Below are 20006 nucleotides of genomic sequence, written 5' to 3' on the forward strand. Positions count from 1 at the left end.
ACATGTGCAACTAAATATTTGTAAAACTATGCATTTATAGTATGGACTTAAAATAAACTCATTAAACCCACAACTTTTTGCTCCCAAACAAATATAAAAAGAAAACAATATGGCAGTTTATACCCCGTTTATTAAGACAGAGCCATCTATTACTTAATACACTGGTTGGATAGCCATAAATCACATGAATTTTCTTACTCCATTAAGATGCAAGACAGTTTGGCAACCATATAATGAAGACAAATTAGGCAGGGTGGAGAAACATTTAAGCTGCAGTGCCTTAAAAAACATCTAAGCTGGGGCAACCTAAACCAGCAGTTACACAAGGTGCTGGCATTAGATGACACTTGGCATGGTGTGCTTGCCAGCCAACTCCTCGAGTGCCCAGCAGGCCTGCCAGGCTCCTTCAACTGGAATGTCAGAAAAGGTCCAGGGACCGTCTGGATGCCGCTTTTTTGGACATCTATCAAATAGCGCACCACCAAAGCTACAGTTTCTGTGTAGGGATCGCATAGTTCTTTGTAAAGAATGAAGGCTTCTGGTAAGAGAGTTTATAGTGCAATCTGAATTAATTTGTGCCTACAGTGTCATTATTCATTTTCCCAAAACAGTTTAAATATAATTGTGTAGGAATTTGATATCTCTGTAAAGAAATTACAAAGTAGTGCTTATACAGTTGGTAACTACATAGATTCAATTTTAATAAATATATCTCTTCAAGCTTTTGCAAAACTACAACAAAAGCAAGAAGTGACAAAGCAACCAAGTGCTTCTGCATCTTCCAAACACTATTAAAATTCTCAGGGCTCTAAGGAGTTCAGATACCCTATCACAAAGGAAGCACACGCCCCATGTTCAGTTTAACATCTGCCCAGGGAAGAGTAAAACCTATTTCTGATTCCTCTCTGCAAACGTGCCACCAAGTTACAGCTCCTGCTGAGAAGGCAGAGAGGTTGTTTTACTCCAGACAAGCAAGTTCAGATAAGTTTCTGCTTGTCAGCGTAGCTGTGTGCTTAACATGGAAATTTGTAACACCGCCTGTTATCACACAGTCATACACTTCTTTTCCTAGACAAAAAGGGGTCAAGCACCAGGAGCTTCAGCTCATAAATTCATTGGCCCTAGGGAACCTTGCTGGTAACAGCTGTGGCCTTAATGCAAATTTACAAAGTGAACACTTACTCAGCTCAAAAAGCATACACACAATAGTTACCCTGATAACAACAAATACAGTATCAGGTTAACATCCTGTTGGTAGACAATTTTTTTTAATGGAATATTTTATAAAATCATAAACGGCAATGCTTCATTGAAATAACAGATTTAATTTGCTTCTTGAAACAACTATTCTTAAATCAGTCTGGCAACATGTGAGTAAATTAAGTAAAAGCACCAGATTTCTTTTCAGTTTTTAAATGATTGTAAGGTTTAAGTCATCAAGAGATTGTTGGGATTTTGTTTTTTCTTTTTTAAAGAGTCATGATTTAAGACAGTGACAGGGAAAGATTTCTAAAAAGTATCTTTAGGAGATTCTCATCTCATTGCTAAACATTCATTCTATGTATCTTGACATAAAAACATCAAACCTTTTTCTTTTCAAAGCCCTCATCAGGAGGATTTTCAGTTAAAAAAATACTTAAAATTCAGACATTTACAGTCAACTACATTCAGGAGATACAACTCATGGTCAAGCTAAATGATTCTCTGTACATCAATACTGCAAAAAGGGAGAGCAATTAGCAGTGTTACACCACACTCCATAGGAATTAATAATTTAAAAGCAACTGATTTGATTTCTATTTAAAAATAACAGGTAGGAAAAATCTCCTTTGGTCACAGTCCAGAGACAACTGTTTACGTAAGTGTGACAACAGCAGGAAAAAACATACCAATCAACTGGACATAATATGTAAGTGCAGGTGAAGATCCAAATAAAATAGTCCTTCTAATTGCAAACCATGCCATACACAGAGAGAAAACAGAGAGGATTTTTAGAATTCCAATATATTAATGTTCACCATATTTCAGTACCTTCAAAAAAGACCATGAATGTAAACATGCTTTGAAGCATCTTATTAACATATAAATATACATGTGCCAGATACTGGCAGATTAAGGTTTGGCACATACGTGCTCACTTCAAAACAGAACTTTCACAAAATGAGGCTCAAAAAGCACTTTCATAATATTATATACGAGTTTTAAATGTCTTGCATGGAGAAATGCTTTTTTAGAAAGAATCAACTAAGATTCAGTTCATATTTTTCCATTAAATAGTCTTTCACGATAATTTTGGAAAAAAAAATAACTGTGATGCCTGCAGATACATCTCTCTGGTACTCAGCAACTTCTGACCATGATAACTTCTGTCTTACATTTAATTCTGCAGCAGAGAAAAGCTTTAAGGCATTTTGCAAATATTTTGGCTTATACATGGAGATTGGAGCAAACAGGATTTTTATCACAGAAATTCAGAATCTTTGCGTGTTTCTAAATAGTGCAGAACCTTAAAGTTAAATATGGACTTAAGGATTTGAGTGATATCTATAAGGCTTGACTTCACATTGTCAAACACTACAGATAGACACATTTTTTCACAACTCTGTGCTTCTGATAAGGACTATCATTTTGTAAGCAGCAAGTCTTCAAATGCACATATAAGTACATAAATGCAAAACATTAATTTTTAACTTATTTTCTTCAGAAGTTCCATTCTGACAAGTAAATTACCTATACAAGTGTCTACCTGCCTTACAAGTATTTTCAAGAGTTATGCAATTAAAACTGATAAATACCATAGACCTGATAAAACTGATAAAAAATCCTAAACTCATAGACCCACCTGTATACTCAAAATATACTGTATTTTCCTTTCTCAGATTCCACAGGGATATAAAATATCTTTTATACACAAAACCCTCCTATGGGGTAAGTCCTTTCTATAGCTCTTTCTGCATAAACAAGAATCACCTCAAAAAACTTGACAAGACTGAGGCTCAAAAACTCATCTGTCATGTAACCAAATTACATGATTTGGTTAGACTGGAATAATACAAGTGTACCTTTTTACATTGAATCCTACTGTTAAATTAAAAAAGATAAAGCTGTGGTTTGTGTACCTCTTTAAGACACGTTTAAGATTTTCTAAATGAAACCAGAATGACAGACATAAATGATAAATCAACTACTTGCATTCTCCAGCTACTAGCATTAAAATGCCTTTAGAACTGAAAATGTATTCATTAAGAAATACACTGCAAATGGAATAGTCAACACTCAAGTCCACCAAAATTTAAAAAGCGATTCATTCTAGCATAACCACACTAGCAAATTATTCTGTATATTTCAGTGAAGCAAAGCTTTAAAAAAGTTGTAGAGAAATAGACCATTCCTTTTTTGTGTGTTTTAGGGGAGCGGATCTCTCCATAAAGATTATTTATACAAACGCAAGAGCAAACTTTCTGAGAGAAGAGTTTGGGGTTTTTATTTATTTTTTTTTTCCCCAAAGATTCCATCACATGATTAAAAATCAGATGAATGTGTATTCCTGACCACATTGACAATGTCACAGCTAATTCATGACAAGCAACTGCAACAGGTGTAAATGAAAACAGGTCCCTACACCAGGACAATGCTTGGTTGCAGGCTGACTGTATGACAGTAATATTAAAAGCAAGAATTTAAGTAAACTCATCTGGCATTCAGATTCAACTGAGGGAACAGTGAGAACGACACAGTGAAGGTACACTTAGGTGCAATTTCATGCTGGTGACTTTTTCCTCTTTTTATGCTTAGAGCAGATTTTAAATCAAGAATTGCATATCCAATGACACACACACAATTCAAAACTTAAGAGACCATTAGCACAGTTGTACACAAACTTAGTATTTACATATTTTAAACAAAGTTCCATTTTAACAATTGAAGTCTTTTAACACATGAAAGAAGATAATCTACTACAAAGAATGCATAACGGGATCACAAACTTTCCACAAGCATATAAACACATGTTTTAAAGTGCTTTCTTGGTGCTTCAGATTAACCCCTCATAATATAAGCTTTTATGTAGTGCTGTTCCAGTCATTACAAAATTATTTAAATCATTCCTCTTCAGGTGCATTGTGAGTTCAGGAATAATGACGACACCATTGATGTAAAACTTTTAGGCTCTGCCAACATAAACGTATATATTACTTAGGTTCAGATGAAGTTGTCAAATACTTTGGTTTATCATAGCTTGGGATAAATATTTGATAGAACAAAAATTGCACCTCTCCACTCTTGAGTTTTTGTGGTTTTTTTAAACTAAAAAAATACCCCAACATAAATTGACAGTATTCTTTGGTAAAAACAGGACATTTGACCAGCTTGTGTGTACAAGTATTTATTAAAATAGCCTAAAAGTGAACAAATGCCACTGCTGTACTGTCAATTTAAAGGAATGAGCATTCCTCAGTGGGGAGTATCAAAATACCAACCTTAGCAGTTACTTATATAACAAGCTGAAACACCTTCAGCAACCGTTACAGGGGATCAATAATGTTTTAGAACACTTTTTGCTTAACATTTATCCTTTGCATTACAAAAACCTGTAAAATGCTCTATGCCTGCAGACAAGTCCATTACCTTGCAGTGACTACAGAAACGTTATACAGTGGTGTACACTGTCAAGTTACTGTAACAAAAACCAGGAATATGGTGTGCTGACCAACTAGTATTCAGCTGCACAGTACTTGTGCATTACCTATCCTAAATGCTAAGAAAAGCCTATTAAAAATTCATTTAACTGCTACAAGTTACATGAATATATAAAAACAGAGCAGATATACAAGTATAACACTGAACATACTGTACTTTATTAGCACAAAAAGCCAGAACAAGGCACAGCAAGCAGAAAAATACATCAATAGAAAGGTTAGTGTAGCATACAAGAATAACGTTTATTGTACTTGCAGCCAAAATGTTTCCTACCTCGCACAGGTCACTGCCATAGAGAAGTAAGAAATAAAATACTGTAGCAGCTGGTAAAGAAACTAGGGAGCACTCGGAATTGGTACAAAAACATTAAACAGGGGTCAGGGCATTCCAACAAAATTTTAGTGCAAAATATCTAAGACAGAACTCCTTTAAGTTCCGTCTCCAATTAAATAAGCAAACAGAAGTTAGAATCTTGTTTCTAAGTAATCTGTTGAAACTATCATCAGTGCATATTACTTTAAAACATTTTTAAAAGCGCAGATGGAAAGATATTTACAAATAAAGTGTACCAGTACCCTTGAAACCTGACATTTGTTTCAGATATGTCAGATTATACTCTGATTATAATAATTCAACCACTTGTCATGTTCTCCATAAAAATATCAGACAACTTTAAATAATTAAACATTTTTTTCTTGCCACTATTACCTTCCATTGTAACTTACTAGCAGTCAGGCCACCAAAAGTCTGTTTTGGAAAAAACCCACAACCTTGTGTTTCACAGCAGTAATCTAATTCTGTGTCCTGTCACAGAAGCAGCAATTCACACTGGAAGGTATTTTTAACTGTCTGAGACAGTATTACTTTTGCTAACAATGCCACTTAAATCTCCAAGTGTTTGTAACACAATTACAGTACTGAGCAGGCATATTCAAGTCTTAATGATTAGGAAACCTTATACACTGTGAAAAGCACGATTCATCTGTTAGCATCAAAGCACCATTAACTCTTAATGGACTGCTTCTAATGAACTGCTCTTCATTACATGAAAATATTCACTAATATCTGGAAACTTTTTTGTGAGCTAAATTATTGCTCTGAGTAAAGTTTTCAAGAAGAGAATTTTAAAAAAACACTTCAAATATTAGCAAAAATGCCCCTCCAATAAAGCCTTTCTTTAACAGCATTACATGAATGCCTCATGGGAAATGCCTCATAGTTTCTTCATCCAATTACTACAGCTATAAAAGGGAAACAAATTATTTAGAAATTAGCAAAAATATTTTCATTAGGCCTTAATGAAAAACGTGCAGAATTGTCTGCTCATTGTTTCCAAGAGGCATCACAACTTAGTTTGATTAACAGCAGGCAGCATCTGACAGGATACTAACACTCAGCTTAAATAAGATATTGCAGAAAAGCTAGACGTTGTCGGTGCACTTGCTGCAGTTAAACTGTAATACACAAAAAAAAGCATGTTCCAGAAGCTTATTTTGATTTTCATTTACTTTGTTTTTATAGGTTCCCGCTCCAGCCATCGCACCCTGACTTTTTGTTTATAGTGATACTCCTTTAGAAAGTCTTGCAACATTGAGGGTAGAGGAAGGTCATCAATTCCATCATACGTAGTGCACCTGCAGATTACTGCCCGACAGATATACTGCAGACTAAAGGGAAAGGTCCTATTCAGAGATACAGTAAGCAATGGTTCAAAGAACATGCAAGAGCTGGGGTCCTTGTAGTGTTCCAGAAGCCCCGTAACAGTGGAGGAGTGGAACACACAGGGGTCATGGGCATCAAAGCTGAAGTTGTGGTTCCACTGCTCAATGCGTGCGTGCAGTGAGCGATTGTAGCGGCGGAAGCTCACCGAGAAGAGGTAGTCCTCCTGTGCAGAATCCCTGAGCAAAAAAGTGCCTTCGGGTTTACCCTCCAGAAGTGCTTCTGCTTCGTAGCGGTCCATGACGCCCCAGTAACATGGGTTACCTGTGATTTGGAGCAAGTCTGGCACGAGGCAGTGGATGTAATCGATCTGAGTATGCACTTTCCAAGCCCCCTGCCTGCTGATATGGCTGTGGTTCTCTCCTGACATCTGACGCTGCTTCTGTCGGCGCGACTGCAGGCAAAGCGTCGTTGTGTCCTCTTCGGAGTCACAGTTCCCTGGAGGTGTTATGGTTTTGTCCCCAGTCAGCTCAGTCATACCAGGGGCTAACTTTGGTCCCAGTTTATACAATGGATTTACCTGTGCTGTAGCTTCGAAAGTGTGTATTTGGGCATTGGGAGGGGGATCAACCCCTTCTTCAATACTAAGTCTACGTCTCTCTCTGAGCCTGTCTTCTTCATCTTCTGTGGAAACCAAGGAAGGATCAAACGTGTCAAAGAAAGTTGAATGAGGGCTCACAGGCGCTGTGTGTTGTTTAATCAGATGCCACTTTTGGGCCAGATCTGAGCCTGCAGGGAAAGGGCATTTCTCAAGCATTAGTTCAGAGAGATGGATCTTTCTTTTGTTAGAAAACAGAGGCTTGGTCTGTTTGCTGTAAGTTCTCATGGGAAAACACAGCCCAACAGTATCTTGGAGACGCTGTCGCAGAGAACGGCTACCTACTGTCCTGCTGGATACTGCATCCATGTCATGGACTGAGCTCACCCCATACCTTCTCTCCCTCCTCTGCAAACCACTTCGTGCTCTACCAAATCTTTTCTCAGTATCCAGGGAGCTCTGTGTTTTGGTAGAGCAGGAATGCTTCTTCTTCCCACCCCAAGGAGCATGCCGAGAATAAGAGTCCCTTCGAGCAAGCCTGGCCCCTGTGGTGACACATGAGTCATTCTCTTTCTCAATGCTTATTTCAACAATCTGAGGAATTTCTGTGACACAGTTTTGGTTCCGCCTTGCTGAATTCTTTGAAGGACTTAAGCCTAATTGCAAAGCAATGTTTTCTCTCAAAGGGCTGCTGGGTTGTTGAGTCAAGTCAGTTATCTGGATGGCTTTGTCTTTATCAGATGAGCAATTACTGGAGTTCACAACTATACTCTCATTTTGGCTTCCACCCTCATGACTAAAGAGATTCTGGCACCTGTATTTGAAATTGTTCCACATCTTTCCCACTTTATCCATGGATTATGTTATCTAAATTCAAGAGAAGAAATATTAAAATAAAAATATAGTTTTAAAACATGAGGATACATCTTCAGTTACCAATTAAGTTACAGACCCAAGATGACTATTATTAACTGAATGCAATATGTTTTAAAAAATGCCCTAGTCTTTCTAGGGTTATGTGGAAGCAAGATATATAACACCATTTTAATATTTAGAAAAACATCCATATTTTTGAATATTTTCTAAATGAATATTTAGAAAAATCACCACAAATAAAGTGTTTAAGAAACTACAAACATTTAATTTACAAGTAGGCCCTCCTATTTTTCTGTAGGCATGTAGGCAGGTCTGCATAGTTGTATTTGAGGAATAGGAAATACACAGTCTAAAATTCTTCATTTTAGGAAGAATTTTTAAATCATATGTTAAGTATGACTCCCTGATAAGCTTCCAATAAGCAGCAATAAAACAAATCCTGAATAAGAACTGTCCAAGTCACTCCAAACTACGAGAGCAGTTAGTAAAATCCAACAAGTATGCTGCAAATGTCCAGATACACCATGTAACAGCAAAAGCTCCAGCTGCAGACCACATAAATTCCAATATATAGCTTTGCAAGATTAAAAGAATTAGCACAAAAATAGAAGTTTAGGGGGAAAAAAACCATTCATCGTTATTAGATGAGACAATCACTAAAAGCCAATTTTAGAATTATAAAGTCTCTGATACATTAGCATAAGCCATATGAAACAGCCAAAAAAAACCCCACCAGCCAATGGTCTGGCTTTATTACGTGAGATATAAAAGAACGAAAAAGCCCAAGGAGCCTTCCTATCTTTAGTAAGAACACTTAAAAAGAAAGCAGTTCCAGAGATGACAGTGGAGATACACAGATGACAAACACAATGACAGTGAATCATGAAGATACAGTAAAAAGATAAAAACATTAGCAGTGTGTATTCTGAAATTACATCTTTAGAAGCCAAGTTTGATAATTGGAACAAGACTGCCAAAATTAGCCCTAGGACACAGGGAAACAGGCTAATTCTGTACTAAAAAAAGTCAGGCAATGCCAAGCTAAATTAGATCTAATTAAGTTCTGAGAAAAGTGCTAAACTTAAAAGACTAAAATATGTCATTGTCCTGATTTAGGGAAAATTTGGGAGAGAACCACCAAATGGGGTCCCTCCAGGAAACAAATTCAAGAGGCCCCTCCCTCAACTGGTTCGGGAGAAGATTTCCTTGGAGAAAAGTGGAAAAAAACTGTTTATTTAACATAAATTGAGTAATACTAAACAAAACCTCTCGCTGTTCGATGAGACAGAAAGTCCAGGAAAAAGTCCTTTTCATGTGGTGTAGCTCAGCTCGCTCAGGTTCTTATCAGTCCCTTCAGGGCTGGAAAGTGCCAAGGCCCAGGCCCTGGTGGGCCACAGGTGTGAGCTCCTGGGGATTGTCTGGGTTTTCAGTCCAGTAGGTTTGAACAGATCCAAGTCCAGGGAAACTTCTCTGCCTCAGCTAGCTAAAACCTAACTAAAAGCAAAGGAGAGCTCTGTCCCGCTGTCTGTCCATGCTGCAGACACCACAGTCCAGGAGCAGGATGCGGGGCAGCGAGTGTTTTCCCTCAACACAAACTGCACGCTTCTTCTTCCCCCCTTCGCTCTCAGAGCCAGTCTTAAAGGTGCAGAACTTAATATGCAACATAAACAAGGTGACTGGGGATACAAGAATCATAGTCACCCCAGGACAGTCATCTTATCTAATTTAATTCTCTGTGGAAACTGTTCTATTCTTTGGAAACATATTATTGTGCAGCAACACTCCTCCGTTGCTGCACTTGTTTTCTGTTCCTAACTGGAGAGGAATCTGAAGCGGTAACTGAATGGATGGGGGCTCATGACAAGAAGTGGATGATAAACAAGCAGGCGATACTCTGTTCATCCAGAACATGCAAGTCGTTGTAACAGGAGCATTGTTGTAAGCCTATGACTTTATACCAGAATCCACTGAGACTGGGGAAGAGTCAGCTCACACGAGAAACATGAAACACAATGAATGTATAACACCTGACTTTGATAGGAACAAAAAACAAAAGCTTTCTTTCTCATTCTGTCGTCAGATGATCCAGCAAACCCTGCAAGCCAGGTATCCACTGCACTAAATAAGACCTTAAGAATTGAGTGTGAATAAGGGAGCTGCGGAGAAGGGGGAAATCAGGCCTTCAGTCTCTGATGGTTACTGGTACAAGTTACTTACAACACAGTGCTAAGGGCAATCTGCACAGCACCCACATGGTTATTAAGGAGGGAGACACAGACCAATGTTACACACAGAAGATGCCACATGTATACATAAGTTCCATGTATAAATAAAGTTCCAAGTATACATAAAGACTGTAAGGAGATGAGCAAAGAATGTCTTCCTGATTAAAATAAAAAATCCAAAAATTGTTTTTCTTTCTGGTTTGTCTGGATCAAGCTGGGATCAACTACTAAAGTCAGACCACATACAGATTTGCAGGAAGCATCCAACAACACCTATCATGTCATTGCAATGATCATAGCTGTTTGTGGTATCTCAGAATATCCATGCTGACTATGAGGGAGCACATGTTTGCTGGCTGCCAGCCTGTCAACACTATATATATATATATATAAGGTTGACTTCTATACTTTTGTCTCAAGTTTTAAGTTTTTTATTCGCTTCCTAGTCAGAGAGCTGTTCAAGATTTTTGGGAAGAGAAAAGAACAAGATACTATATAAACTCTACTCCCTTTGCAAGTCAGGTTAGAAAATGTACACATTTTTGTGACAATGAACTTAGAATTACTCTTCTAACCAATCATATGCTATTCAGTGGTGTCTTTTATTCTGAAACTGCTCTTTATTGCTCTTCCTCTGCGCTACTAGTCTAAAATATCTTAAGACTGTTAGACGGGTGCAAAGTTCTCTAAACATGCCCAAAAAACTTCAAGAACAAATAAAAATCAACAAAACATTCCACCCACAACCCCCCAGCATATTGGCTTGACAGACTGTACTTTTCAAAAGTTAAATTTAAAAGGTTAACTACTTTTTGTCACACTCAAGAGAATAAAGATACCTTTCTTACCCAGAAAAGCAAATGAGTCACTGTGTCTTGTCTTGAGAATATACCTCAATTTGAACTTGCTAGATTCCTTCTTTGACTTGTGGACATGATTACTACAAAGGCAAAAGCAGAAATTTTGTTCATAGTTAGAATATCTTTTCATTTAGACATTTACCATTAGTCACTTATGTAAAAGGAATATTTTACTATTTATTTCTGAAATGTGTCCATGGAACTGCCTGCTTTTTATATATTTTTAGTGCATATTAACAAACAAACAGCTTCACAGAACTTGCTTTTCTTTTATGCATTAACAACATTTGTCGAGTACAGTCATGGGGAGGACTCTGAAATAAGAGTTTTGACAACCAAGAGCAAAGCCACAGTCTGTGGATCATTGAAGTGCCAGGCACAATGCACATAATCAAGCCTATGAAATGGTTTCCCCACATTTTGGTCTCAAGTCCAAAACAGTGGTTCCCAGGTTGTGGCTGGTAGTGCTGTCAGATCACCATATGCTGTCCCTCCTCCTTGTTTCCAGCTGCTACATCACATCAAAAGGCAGCTAAAAATACACACTTTTCTAATATTACTTTTCCAGGTAAGCAACTGCTGTACTCTCTACAAGGATGTTATATGATTGTGAAGCAAGAGCAATATGAACCATGATTCTAAAAATGGGAAAGTGGAATACAAGACAAGTTCTTTATTAAAAGAGTAGGTCAGCACTTCCCTAAAATAATCATCATTGTTTTTCAGAAATCCAAGAGGAGTTGAGGGATTTAATGTGCTCCCACCGCTGTCAGAAATCTAACAGTAACAGAACAGAGGAGAATAATTTGCATCTCCATACTAGATCCAAGCCCAGGAAAGCAGTAAGAAAAATACTGAAATGTGATGCACATGTACTTCAATGAAAATCTACAGGGTTAAGCAATCACTGGTGGATATTCAAAGTTAATATTCCTAGGTTTTTTCCTAGGTTTTCCAGAGCAATGGCAGAAAAGTCCAAGTTTTACTAGTTTCCATTCCCCTCTGGAAGCACTAAAATTGCTGAAACATTTTTAAAGTTAGGCCACACTGTTGCTATTGAGATGCCATAAAAGTAACTTTTTCAGAGAGCAACAGAGTGACAAGTACAAAGTATTTAAACCAAAGATCAAGGCATAAGTACAGTTCTTTTGCAACTGTAACATTTACTCTCATTTCTTTTGTTCTGAATTATGTTCCTAACAAGCCTACAAACACAAGTCAAACGTATTATAATTGGTTCAGTGCAAAACCTTAACAGAGGAAATGCAAGGCAAAGTTTCTAGAATAAGGACTATCCAACTTTAAACAAAACCTTACTTGAAACATCTCATTCAGCCGTCAAAGTTCATCTTTATTCCAAACAAAACCAGCAATGCTGCTTTACTGGGCAAAGGGGCTGCATGTTAACCATTTTAACTCATTAAAAATACAAAAAACCCATGGATGCTTATCCTGAAGTGTCATGCTTAATGGTACTAGGTTTATATATCCATGTTCTTCTCAGTTCTGCTCAGAAACATGATCAGACAATGCACCACCTATCACCACTGCCAGCCAGCTGACATGGCCTGTTGGACAAACAGCCAGTTGGCTCCAGGAGGAAGTAGTTTCTTTGGGAACCAGCCTTCCCTAATGCAAAACATTAAAGTCAAAGTTCCTTTGAGCAAATTGTCTCAGTTAAACATCTCAGACTTGTATTAGAATAAAACTTCAGTCACTGGTAAAGTATTTAAAATTCAACCTAATGATTTTAAATTACTTTAAATAAATGTGCAACAGATGTGTGATTTCACAGATTTCTTGTGGCAGCACTAAGCTTGACAAAATAAAAATTGTTTCTGAACTGGTTCTAAAGCCAGCTCAGTTTTAAAAAGAAGCACAATCAGTGGTTACTCTAGCCTAAACAGGAAATCAATTTCATTCCATCAAAATCCACAAAGTGAATTCAACCATTTGTAGATTTTCTAAGAAGAAAAAAACCCGATTATTTTTCTAAGAAAAATAAAAAGTTCTACCGATGTTCTTAACACAATCTCTTTTCAACTAAAAATAATTTCTACCTACTTTGAATTGGCATGAATGATCTTAAAAATAACATATAATAAGCACTCTACAGGGATTACAGAAGCCATAAGCCATAGTACCTTACTGCTATATTTCCATTTGCAGTAAATTTAGAGACCTTCAAAGGCATGAAGCTTGCATGAGTGTAGTCTTCAAGTATTCCGAGTACTAACTGCTGAAACAACAAAGAGATTTTTCAGCAATATGATAAAGCTACAGTTAAAAGTTGTTTGTAATCCTAAAATACCACATATTAACAGATTACTGTGAAAACTCAGACCACTCTTTCCAGAAATGTCACAAGATCTAGCTAGGGCTTTCTGCCTGTGATTTCATAGGAACACTGTTCAAAGTCACGGCTGTGCTCTGTCTGAAAAGATAATACACTTGTTCTACTCTCACAGTTCACCCAATTTTAAAATTACTCAGTATGGTTGATTATATTCAAAGTATTAACTCCTAACAATGTACCATCTTCACCAAAGATGATAAACTGCACAAAGTATGATACAGAACAGGTTCAAAAAAAAAAAATAACGTACAAGATAATTTACTTCTTGTATTTTTGTAAGATGATAGCTTCAAAACTCTGAAAGATAACAAGGTCAAAACATTGAAGGAATACAAAACCAGACAATTCTTACAAGTCAAAAACCCAGTAACCTGACAGGAGAAGGAAAAGAGGGGAGGGAGAGAAATCAGTTTCTCTGCTCCCTGCACACTGTTTAGTTCAATGTTAGCTGGAGCCAACACAGGCAAACCAGCTACCACATTCCATGACCCTGGTGCATGCCCCCACAGACCATGGAGGTACAAGCAAAAGACTGGAGGGAAACACTGCTTCTATTTGTGTCATTCCTTAAAATTATTTGCTTAGCAGTGACAAGAGACTCTTATTAAAGACATTTGCTTCCATTAAGGGATGCTTGCTGAAGAGGTCACTGTCCTACCTGCATGCTGCCAAATGCCCACTGCAGACTCCTGCTGTGGGGATGGACTGAGGGAGCTGTGCCTGTCAGTGCTCCTCAACCTTTATTCAGTCAAAGTGAGTAAAGGCTGGCAAAACCCTATACATCTGAAGTAACCCACTTGAGGAAGGAAGGGCAATACTAAGGATTACAAAGCAATTTCCTCCCATCCAATGCAGAAATTGGAAATTCCAGAAATAATTAATTACTACTGTAAGACTAGAGATAACATTTCTTAAAAAACAAGGACTTCGTTGGCTTAAGAGGAACCATGCATTTTTCTACACACACAAAAATGTGTACTCACTGCATCACTCTTTGAGCTAACTGCTCACTGGAGTTAGCTCAAAGAGGCCTGGAAGGAAAAGGTGGCTGCTATTCTTTTAACTAGAAAAGGTAAGGGGGCCAAGTGTCTCAAGTGCTCATGAAAACCTTATTAGGATAAAGTACTACTGGTTTTCAAATATTAGGATTTGATAAATTGGAAGTGCAGTTCCATAGGAAGATGAGTACAAAGGTTTGAATCCCCAAACCAAAACTCAAACCTGCCAGGAAAGAGGTAAAGGATACAGAGCTACAATTCCAACAACACAACAAAATTGGCCTAAGTCAGCACTGCAACCAAAAGAAATGGTGTCAGCCTCTTCCTGGCCACCTGTGCTGGTGCAGGAGGTGGTCTGTACACCATATGGCTGCTCAGTCAACCAGCTCAAGGAACTGATCCAGACTAAAATGAATTCTCAGAAAAAGTCTCAATCATTTACTCCATCTGGTTATGACTTCTGTACAAACATTCAAGTTAACACATGGGAGAAGCAGATAAGGAGGGAGGAAGCAGCAGCAGCCAGGGCAACACTGCTTCCTTCCACAGCACTGGTTAGTTCTGCTGAAGTTAAGTTCTTAGACAGCTACTGTGAAGAGAAATCTCTGTTCTCAGCTGTGTGGCTCTGGCTGCAAAGGACTCTACTTAAGATGCTCCTTTGAACACTTGCATTGAAAGTTCAGCCACTGAAAATTTTTACTTCAAAAATAAAATGCTGAATAGGCTTGATGCATTCTGCTAAACCACAAGGAAAGCTGGAAGTTTCAAGGACTTAAACTGGCAGACTGTCAAATCAAAGTAAAATAATATTTTGCCATTGTTCCAAGCTGTAGTAAGAAGCAAACTCCTCCCACTCCTTGGTACAGATTTGCAATGAGAAAAAAGCAGTCTTAGTTTGGACTGCTGATGTTCTGCCAGTTTTTTCTCAAGCAGCTATACATTGATAGCTTCAGTTCAAAAATACTGCTCCAAGACCTTGAACAGTGGAACATTCTTGTAAGCCTCTTACTAGGCTTTGGGGTTCCAAAAGGACAATTTTGGGATTATGTGTGTTCACCCTGGATTGAAATGTACTGTACAGTTGCTATCCAATTCTTTGTTGTTCAGAAAATCTGAAAACCCTGAAGCAGACAAGCCATCAATAGATGAACAGAAAGTTATGGCACTAGACCAAAATGAGAGACAACTGTTTTTTAAATACTCCTTTCCCTCTACTTACACAAGTCTAGTAGGTAATAACACAACTATCACGAACAAAGCTAGTAGTTCTAATTATGTAGGAATTACAGAGCAAACGTGAGTTTCAGATATTAAAACAGAAATAACACTGTACACATTTACCAATAACTCCACATAGATCTCTATGCTAGAAACTGCAAATTCAAAACTGTGGCACACGTTAATTCCAAGTCAAGAAACCTTCAAGCAATTTAGGCAGTATCCTGATGATGGCCACTCATTGTAACATGTGAATCCACACAAGCAACATTAAATGGAAGCAGTTTCCTTTAAACTACCTTTGTACACCCTAAGCAGGCAATTCAATTTCACCGTAACATTTGAAAAAACAAAAGAATGAACATTAAGTTAGCAAAGTAAAGTATCAGCCATGGAAGAGAACTTTAGGTGACTTAGTGTAGTAGTGATTACCATACTCCTATGTTTAACTCTTCTCACACAGAACCTGACACTATACTTCGTTAAAACTGTGGACAGAATAAATGGTTCCAGTCAGTGTTCAATTTAAGTACAGGAGCCCTCTTGACGACATCTGCCATAAGTACTCTGAGAATAGTTATGGAGCTCTCCCCTAGCAGAGAAGAATTTCTTTCTGCTTCTAAGAACACTAATGAAGCATATCCTCTTCTAAGAAGTTCTAAAATATAAATAGGTCTCAAATTGATATAGAGTGATCTAATGGTTATTTGTATGTAAATCTGAGTTAAGAAAAAGCACACCTTTTCTTTTTTTACCTGAAGCTGTACCTCACTAAAAGGAAAGGAAATTGGAAGCAAAGCAGAAAAGATGAGCCAAATCACATCTCACATTTTTGATTTGCTCAGTAAAAACATCCAATTTAATGTATTTTGTAAACAGAGCATTTCATTCAATTGCAAATGGCCTATTTTCCAAATACAGTCCTCCTGTTCTGGGATCAATTTATACTGATTTAACAGTCCTTTCTTCTCACTACATTTTTCAAAACCTCCACAGCCCGTCTAATGCCTCTCCCTTACCGCTGTACCCATGCCGCCCCTCAGCTTCCGGGCACCTCCTGTACACTGTATACAGAGCTTTTCTCATGTACCCAGGCACTTCCTATGTGTCCTTTTAACCTGACCAAGCAAAAGATCATATTCTCCAACACAAACTAACTACCTGCTACTTCTTATCAACTGATAAAACCAAAGTTGTACTTGTCTTTCTCTAGCAATGTATCTACAATGATGACCACATAGGGAAAAGTATTACTGTCATTCATGCAATTTGCAAGGAAAAAAAAAGCAGTCCTTCTCTCAAATTTAAGTGAAATGGACCCAAAAGTTCAAAACTTTCTAAAACCATAATAACTGAGAAGAGTAACAGCCCAAGCTGTTATCCAGCTACATCTATGCTTTACAGCAAGTAGAAGGTAGCCTGAGATGGACCATTCTAGTAACATAAACTTATAAAGTGATCTTCATAATGACTTAACTCTAATGACTAACTTTAATGACTAACTTGCCAGAAGTTTGGCAAGTAAACTATCACTACAGCACCACTGGAAATCTTTGATCAGCTTCTGTATAGAATATACTTTAATAAAATAGAAGCCTATTTGAATAACTGCAGAATGAGACCAGAGGTTTTAATCTGCAAAGCATCTGGCAAGCAAACAGTTAAAATCCTGCCTAAGACTACCCCCCACAGCTGCTGTCAGCAGTCAGGCTTGTCAAGAGAAGCTCTGGGCCCTCTTGACAAGACTAATTGGCAGCAAGCACCTGGTTCCCCAGGCCCAGCCTGGGGAAGGTAAAATAATATAAACTCTGCAAAGAAGGAGAAGCAGCTGGAAGGCTGCTACTAGGTCTAGCATATTTCATGTTTTCACTGTAATCCACAGGCAACTTTATCCTAGACTATACCCAGCTACAGCTATCAGAAACATTTCTCTGCAACTTCCCAGTTGAAGGAAACCTGTGCTTTGTGGTTCTGTACCTGCAAGTTCTGCCACTGAGCACCAACCAAGCCTTAGTGTGCAGGGTTCTGCTGCAGCACAGCCAGCTGCAATATCAACACTATCACTAAATTGCAGTGGAACTGAAATTTTGTTTTTCTAATGCCATCAAAAATTCACTTAAAGGTGTTAATATAACTTTAAAATTATGGACTAATTCGCCAGAAAATCAAAACTAAGACTGCTCTGGATATTGTGTACATTGAGCACATAAAGCATGTGTGATGAAAACTTACGAACATAGGAAATTACAGTGTATCTTTAAAGAATCTTAAAAAAAAAGGTTTAAAAAATCCCCAACATTCTGGAAACTAGCTAGAAGTAAGATGCATGAGGAATTTTAAGTGGCATTTCCAGAAAAGTTAAAAGACTTTAAACATATTTTGACTTCTGCTAAGAATTATGATTTCAGTGAACATGAAGCTGAAATTCTGCCCTTGGTTTTTCCACATGATTAAAAATCACCATAAAAAACCTTAAAGCATTAGCCTTGCAGGTTCAGCCCCCGAGGTAGGAAGACCTTTCTTAGGAGTAAGGGATAAAAAAAAAAAAAATCCTTAGTTTAACTGAGTTTGTATAACTGAACCAACAAGTGTCTGTCTACTCATATATAAACACACACAAAAAATTATATATATAAAATATGTATAACAGCAATATAGATCAGAATTTTTCTGTTCAAGATAGTGTAAGTATAAACATTAAAAAGTCAGAACTAAATATCTTCAAAGCAAATTGCTCAGAAAATACATTGACAATATCTTGGCAAGTTTCACATTTTATGCGTTTTAGCTTGCTAGTCAAGAATTCTAACAATGCAGAGCAACAAAAAGTTTCCATATCTTAAAACCCTGGAAATTTGGAAGTGTACTTGTAGTATCAGTACGAAAGACACTTCAATCAATAAGCACTAATGCCAAATGATGGTGATTGGGAGAACAAAAGATTGCAGTGGAACCATTTGATAGTCAACCCACTGTTAGTACAGCAAACTCACCCAAAGAGCCACAGAGTGTGCCACTGTGCTCTTACCTGGGCACACCATATGAACAACTGCAACATTCCTTTAACTGCTAATTATGTTACACAGTACCAGGACAATGATCCATTACCAATATCTAAAGAAAAGCAAACCTCAGGGTAATGAGATTTTAAGTTACTGTGCTAGAGTTACTGCTCCAGCAATAACAAAAAAAAAATTGTTTCTCTGCCTGACAGCAAAAGATCCAGCCCTTTGCAACAGCTGCTCTCCATCTGTATTCAAAGACTGCTAATGAGTAAATCTAGAGTATCTCTTCGTCTCTACTCATGAGCTTCATGACTCAGTTTTTTAAAAAAACAACAAACCAAACCAAACAAAAACACCCAACCAAAAAACCCCACCCCAAAACCAAACCAAGACAAATAAACAAAAAACCCCCACCCACACCACATTTTCCTTGTGCCATGCAAGGAATGCCCATGATTCAAAACACAGGATTAAGACGCACCATAGAAGCTTCGAGTCATAATATCTAACCCTTCACATAGTCAGAAATATAAGACTACGACTATATGCACAGGATATACATTACAGAGAGTGAACAATCACTGGTAAGAAAATCAGTTCTTTCCTCTTTAAAGCATCAATTGCTTCAGTCCATTACAACTTAGATTGCTAACTAGATTATTACACCACTATCTTATCTTCAAGGAGCTAGAGTCCATTGTACAGTAAGATGAAACAGGATAGGAAGATTGTCAATATGTGGCTACATTTTTCTTCTTGGTTTTACATAAAGCAATCAGTTAAATAAAAACTACTTGAATGAAATGCTTATTCTAAAAAAGAAGCACCTGTGCATGTTATGTGAGCCCCACAGGATGATAATTTTCTAAGAAAGATATATGTCTTTGGTTATAAATTGTTCTGAAAATAAAATACATAAATGCTTTCTGTTTTGAAATCATCTATCCAATCCAAAAGCTCAGTTCAGTTATGACTAAAGGATTGTTGCAGCAAGACCCTAGCCATGAGTCACTAATCCACTGGCTAGCTAATGGGCATTCTTGTTGGGAAGGATGAAAATTTAACAGAAAATTTTTACAGATATGAATGCTTAGCAGAAGGTTCTCTAGAAATGAAAGAAAGCTTTGATATATAAAAGATGTTTTTAGGGCCAGTTGTTGCTGGAAAAGCTGAGAGGACAAAGGTTTAGTTGAGCTGGAAGGTTTAGAACAAAGGTTTAGTCAAGTTGGAAGGAGGTTTTATGGCTAAGGTCCAACAGGTTAAATGGTCTTCAAACAAGGCATATTTTCTACCAAGTAAAAAAGCATAGGCAGACAGAAAGATGTTTTTTACCATGGCAAGAAGAATTTTCCACTGCAAAATAAGTTTCAAATTTAACACGTAACTACTAACTCAGATGATTGGTTAATCACTAACACAGTATGGTAATTTTAGCACTTTTGATAGGTTATATGTAAATGTAAAGGTATTGTGTGTGATGCTGATTGGCTGTTACGTATTAAGATGCTCAGCA

At 37.4% G+C, this 20006-nt stretch overlaps 1 protein-coding gene across 4 annotated transcripts in view; it reads right to left on the reverse strand.

Moving 5' to 3' along the window:
- Nucleotides 1-110: 110 nt before the first annotated feature.
- Nucleotides 111-20006, reverse strand: part of SOCS5 (suppressor of cytokine signaling 5) — a 37095-nt gene continuing 17199 nt past the window's right edge. For 2 of the 4 annotated variants that reach the window (XM_086878378.1, XM_086878377.1), the window contains exons 2-3: nt 10905-10996; nt 111-7822 (exon numbers count right to left, since the gene is read on the reverse strand). In XM_086878378.1, coding sequence (XP_086734504.1) covers nt 6203-7810 — 1608 coding nt within the window. In that variant the 5' untranslated portion in view covers nt 7811-7822; nt 10905-10996 and the 3' untranslated portion in view covers nt 111-6202. Of the gene's footprint in view, nt 7823-10904; nt 10997-13060; nt 13156-20006 lie in introns of all 4 variants that reach the window. The other 2 variants (XM_086878376.1, XM_086878375.1) reach the window with 2 other exon arrangements.

The sequence above is a fragment of the Cyanistes caeruleus genome, chromosome 2 (genome assembly GCF_971803275.1).
Source record: "Cyanistes caeruleus chromosome 2, bCyaCae1.hap1.1, whole genome shotgun sequence".
Lineage (NCBI taxonomy): Eukaryota > Metazoa > Chordata > Aves > Passeriformes > Paridae > Cyanistes > Cyanistes caeruleus.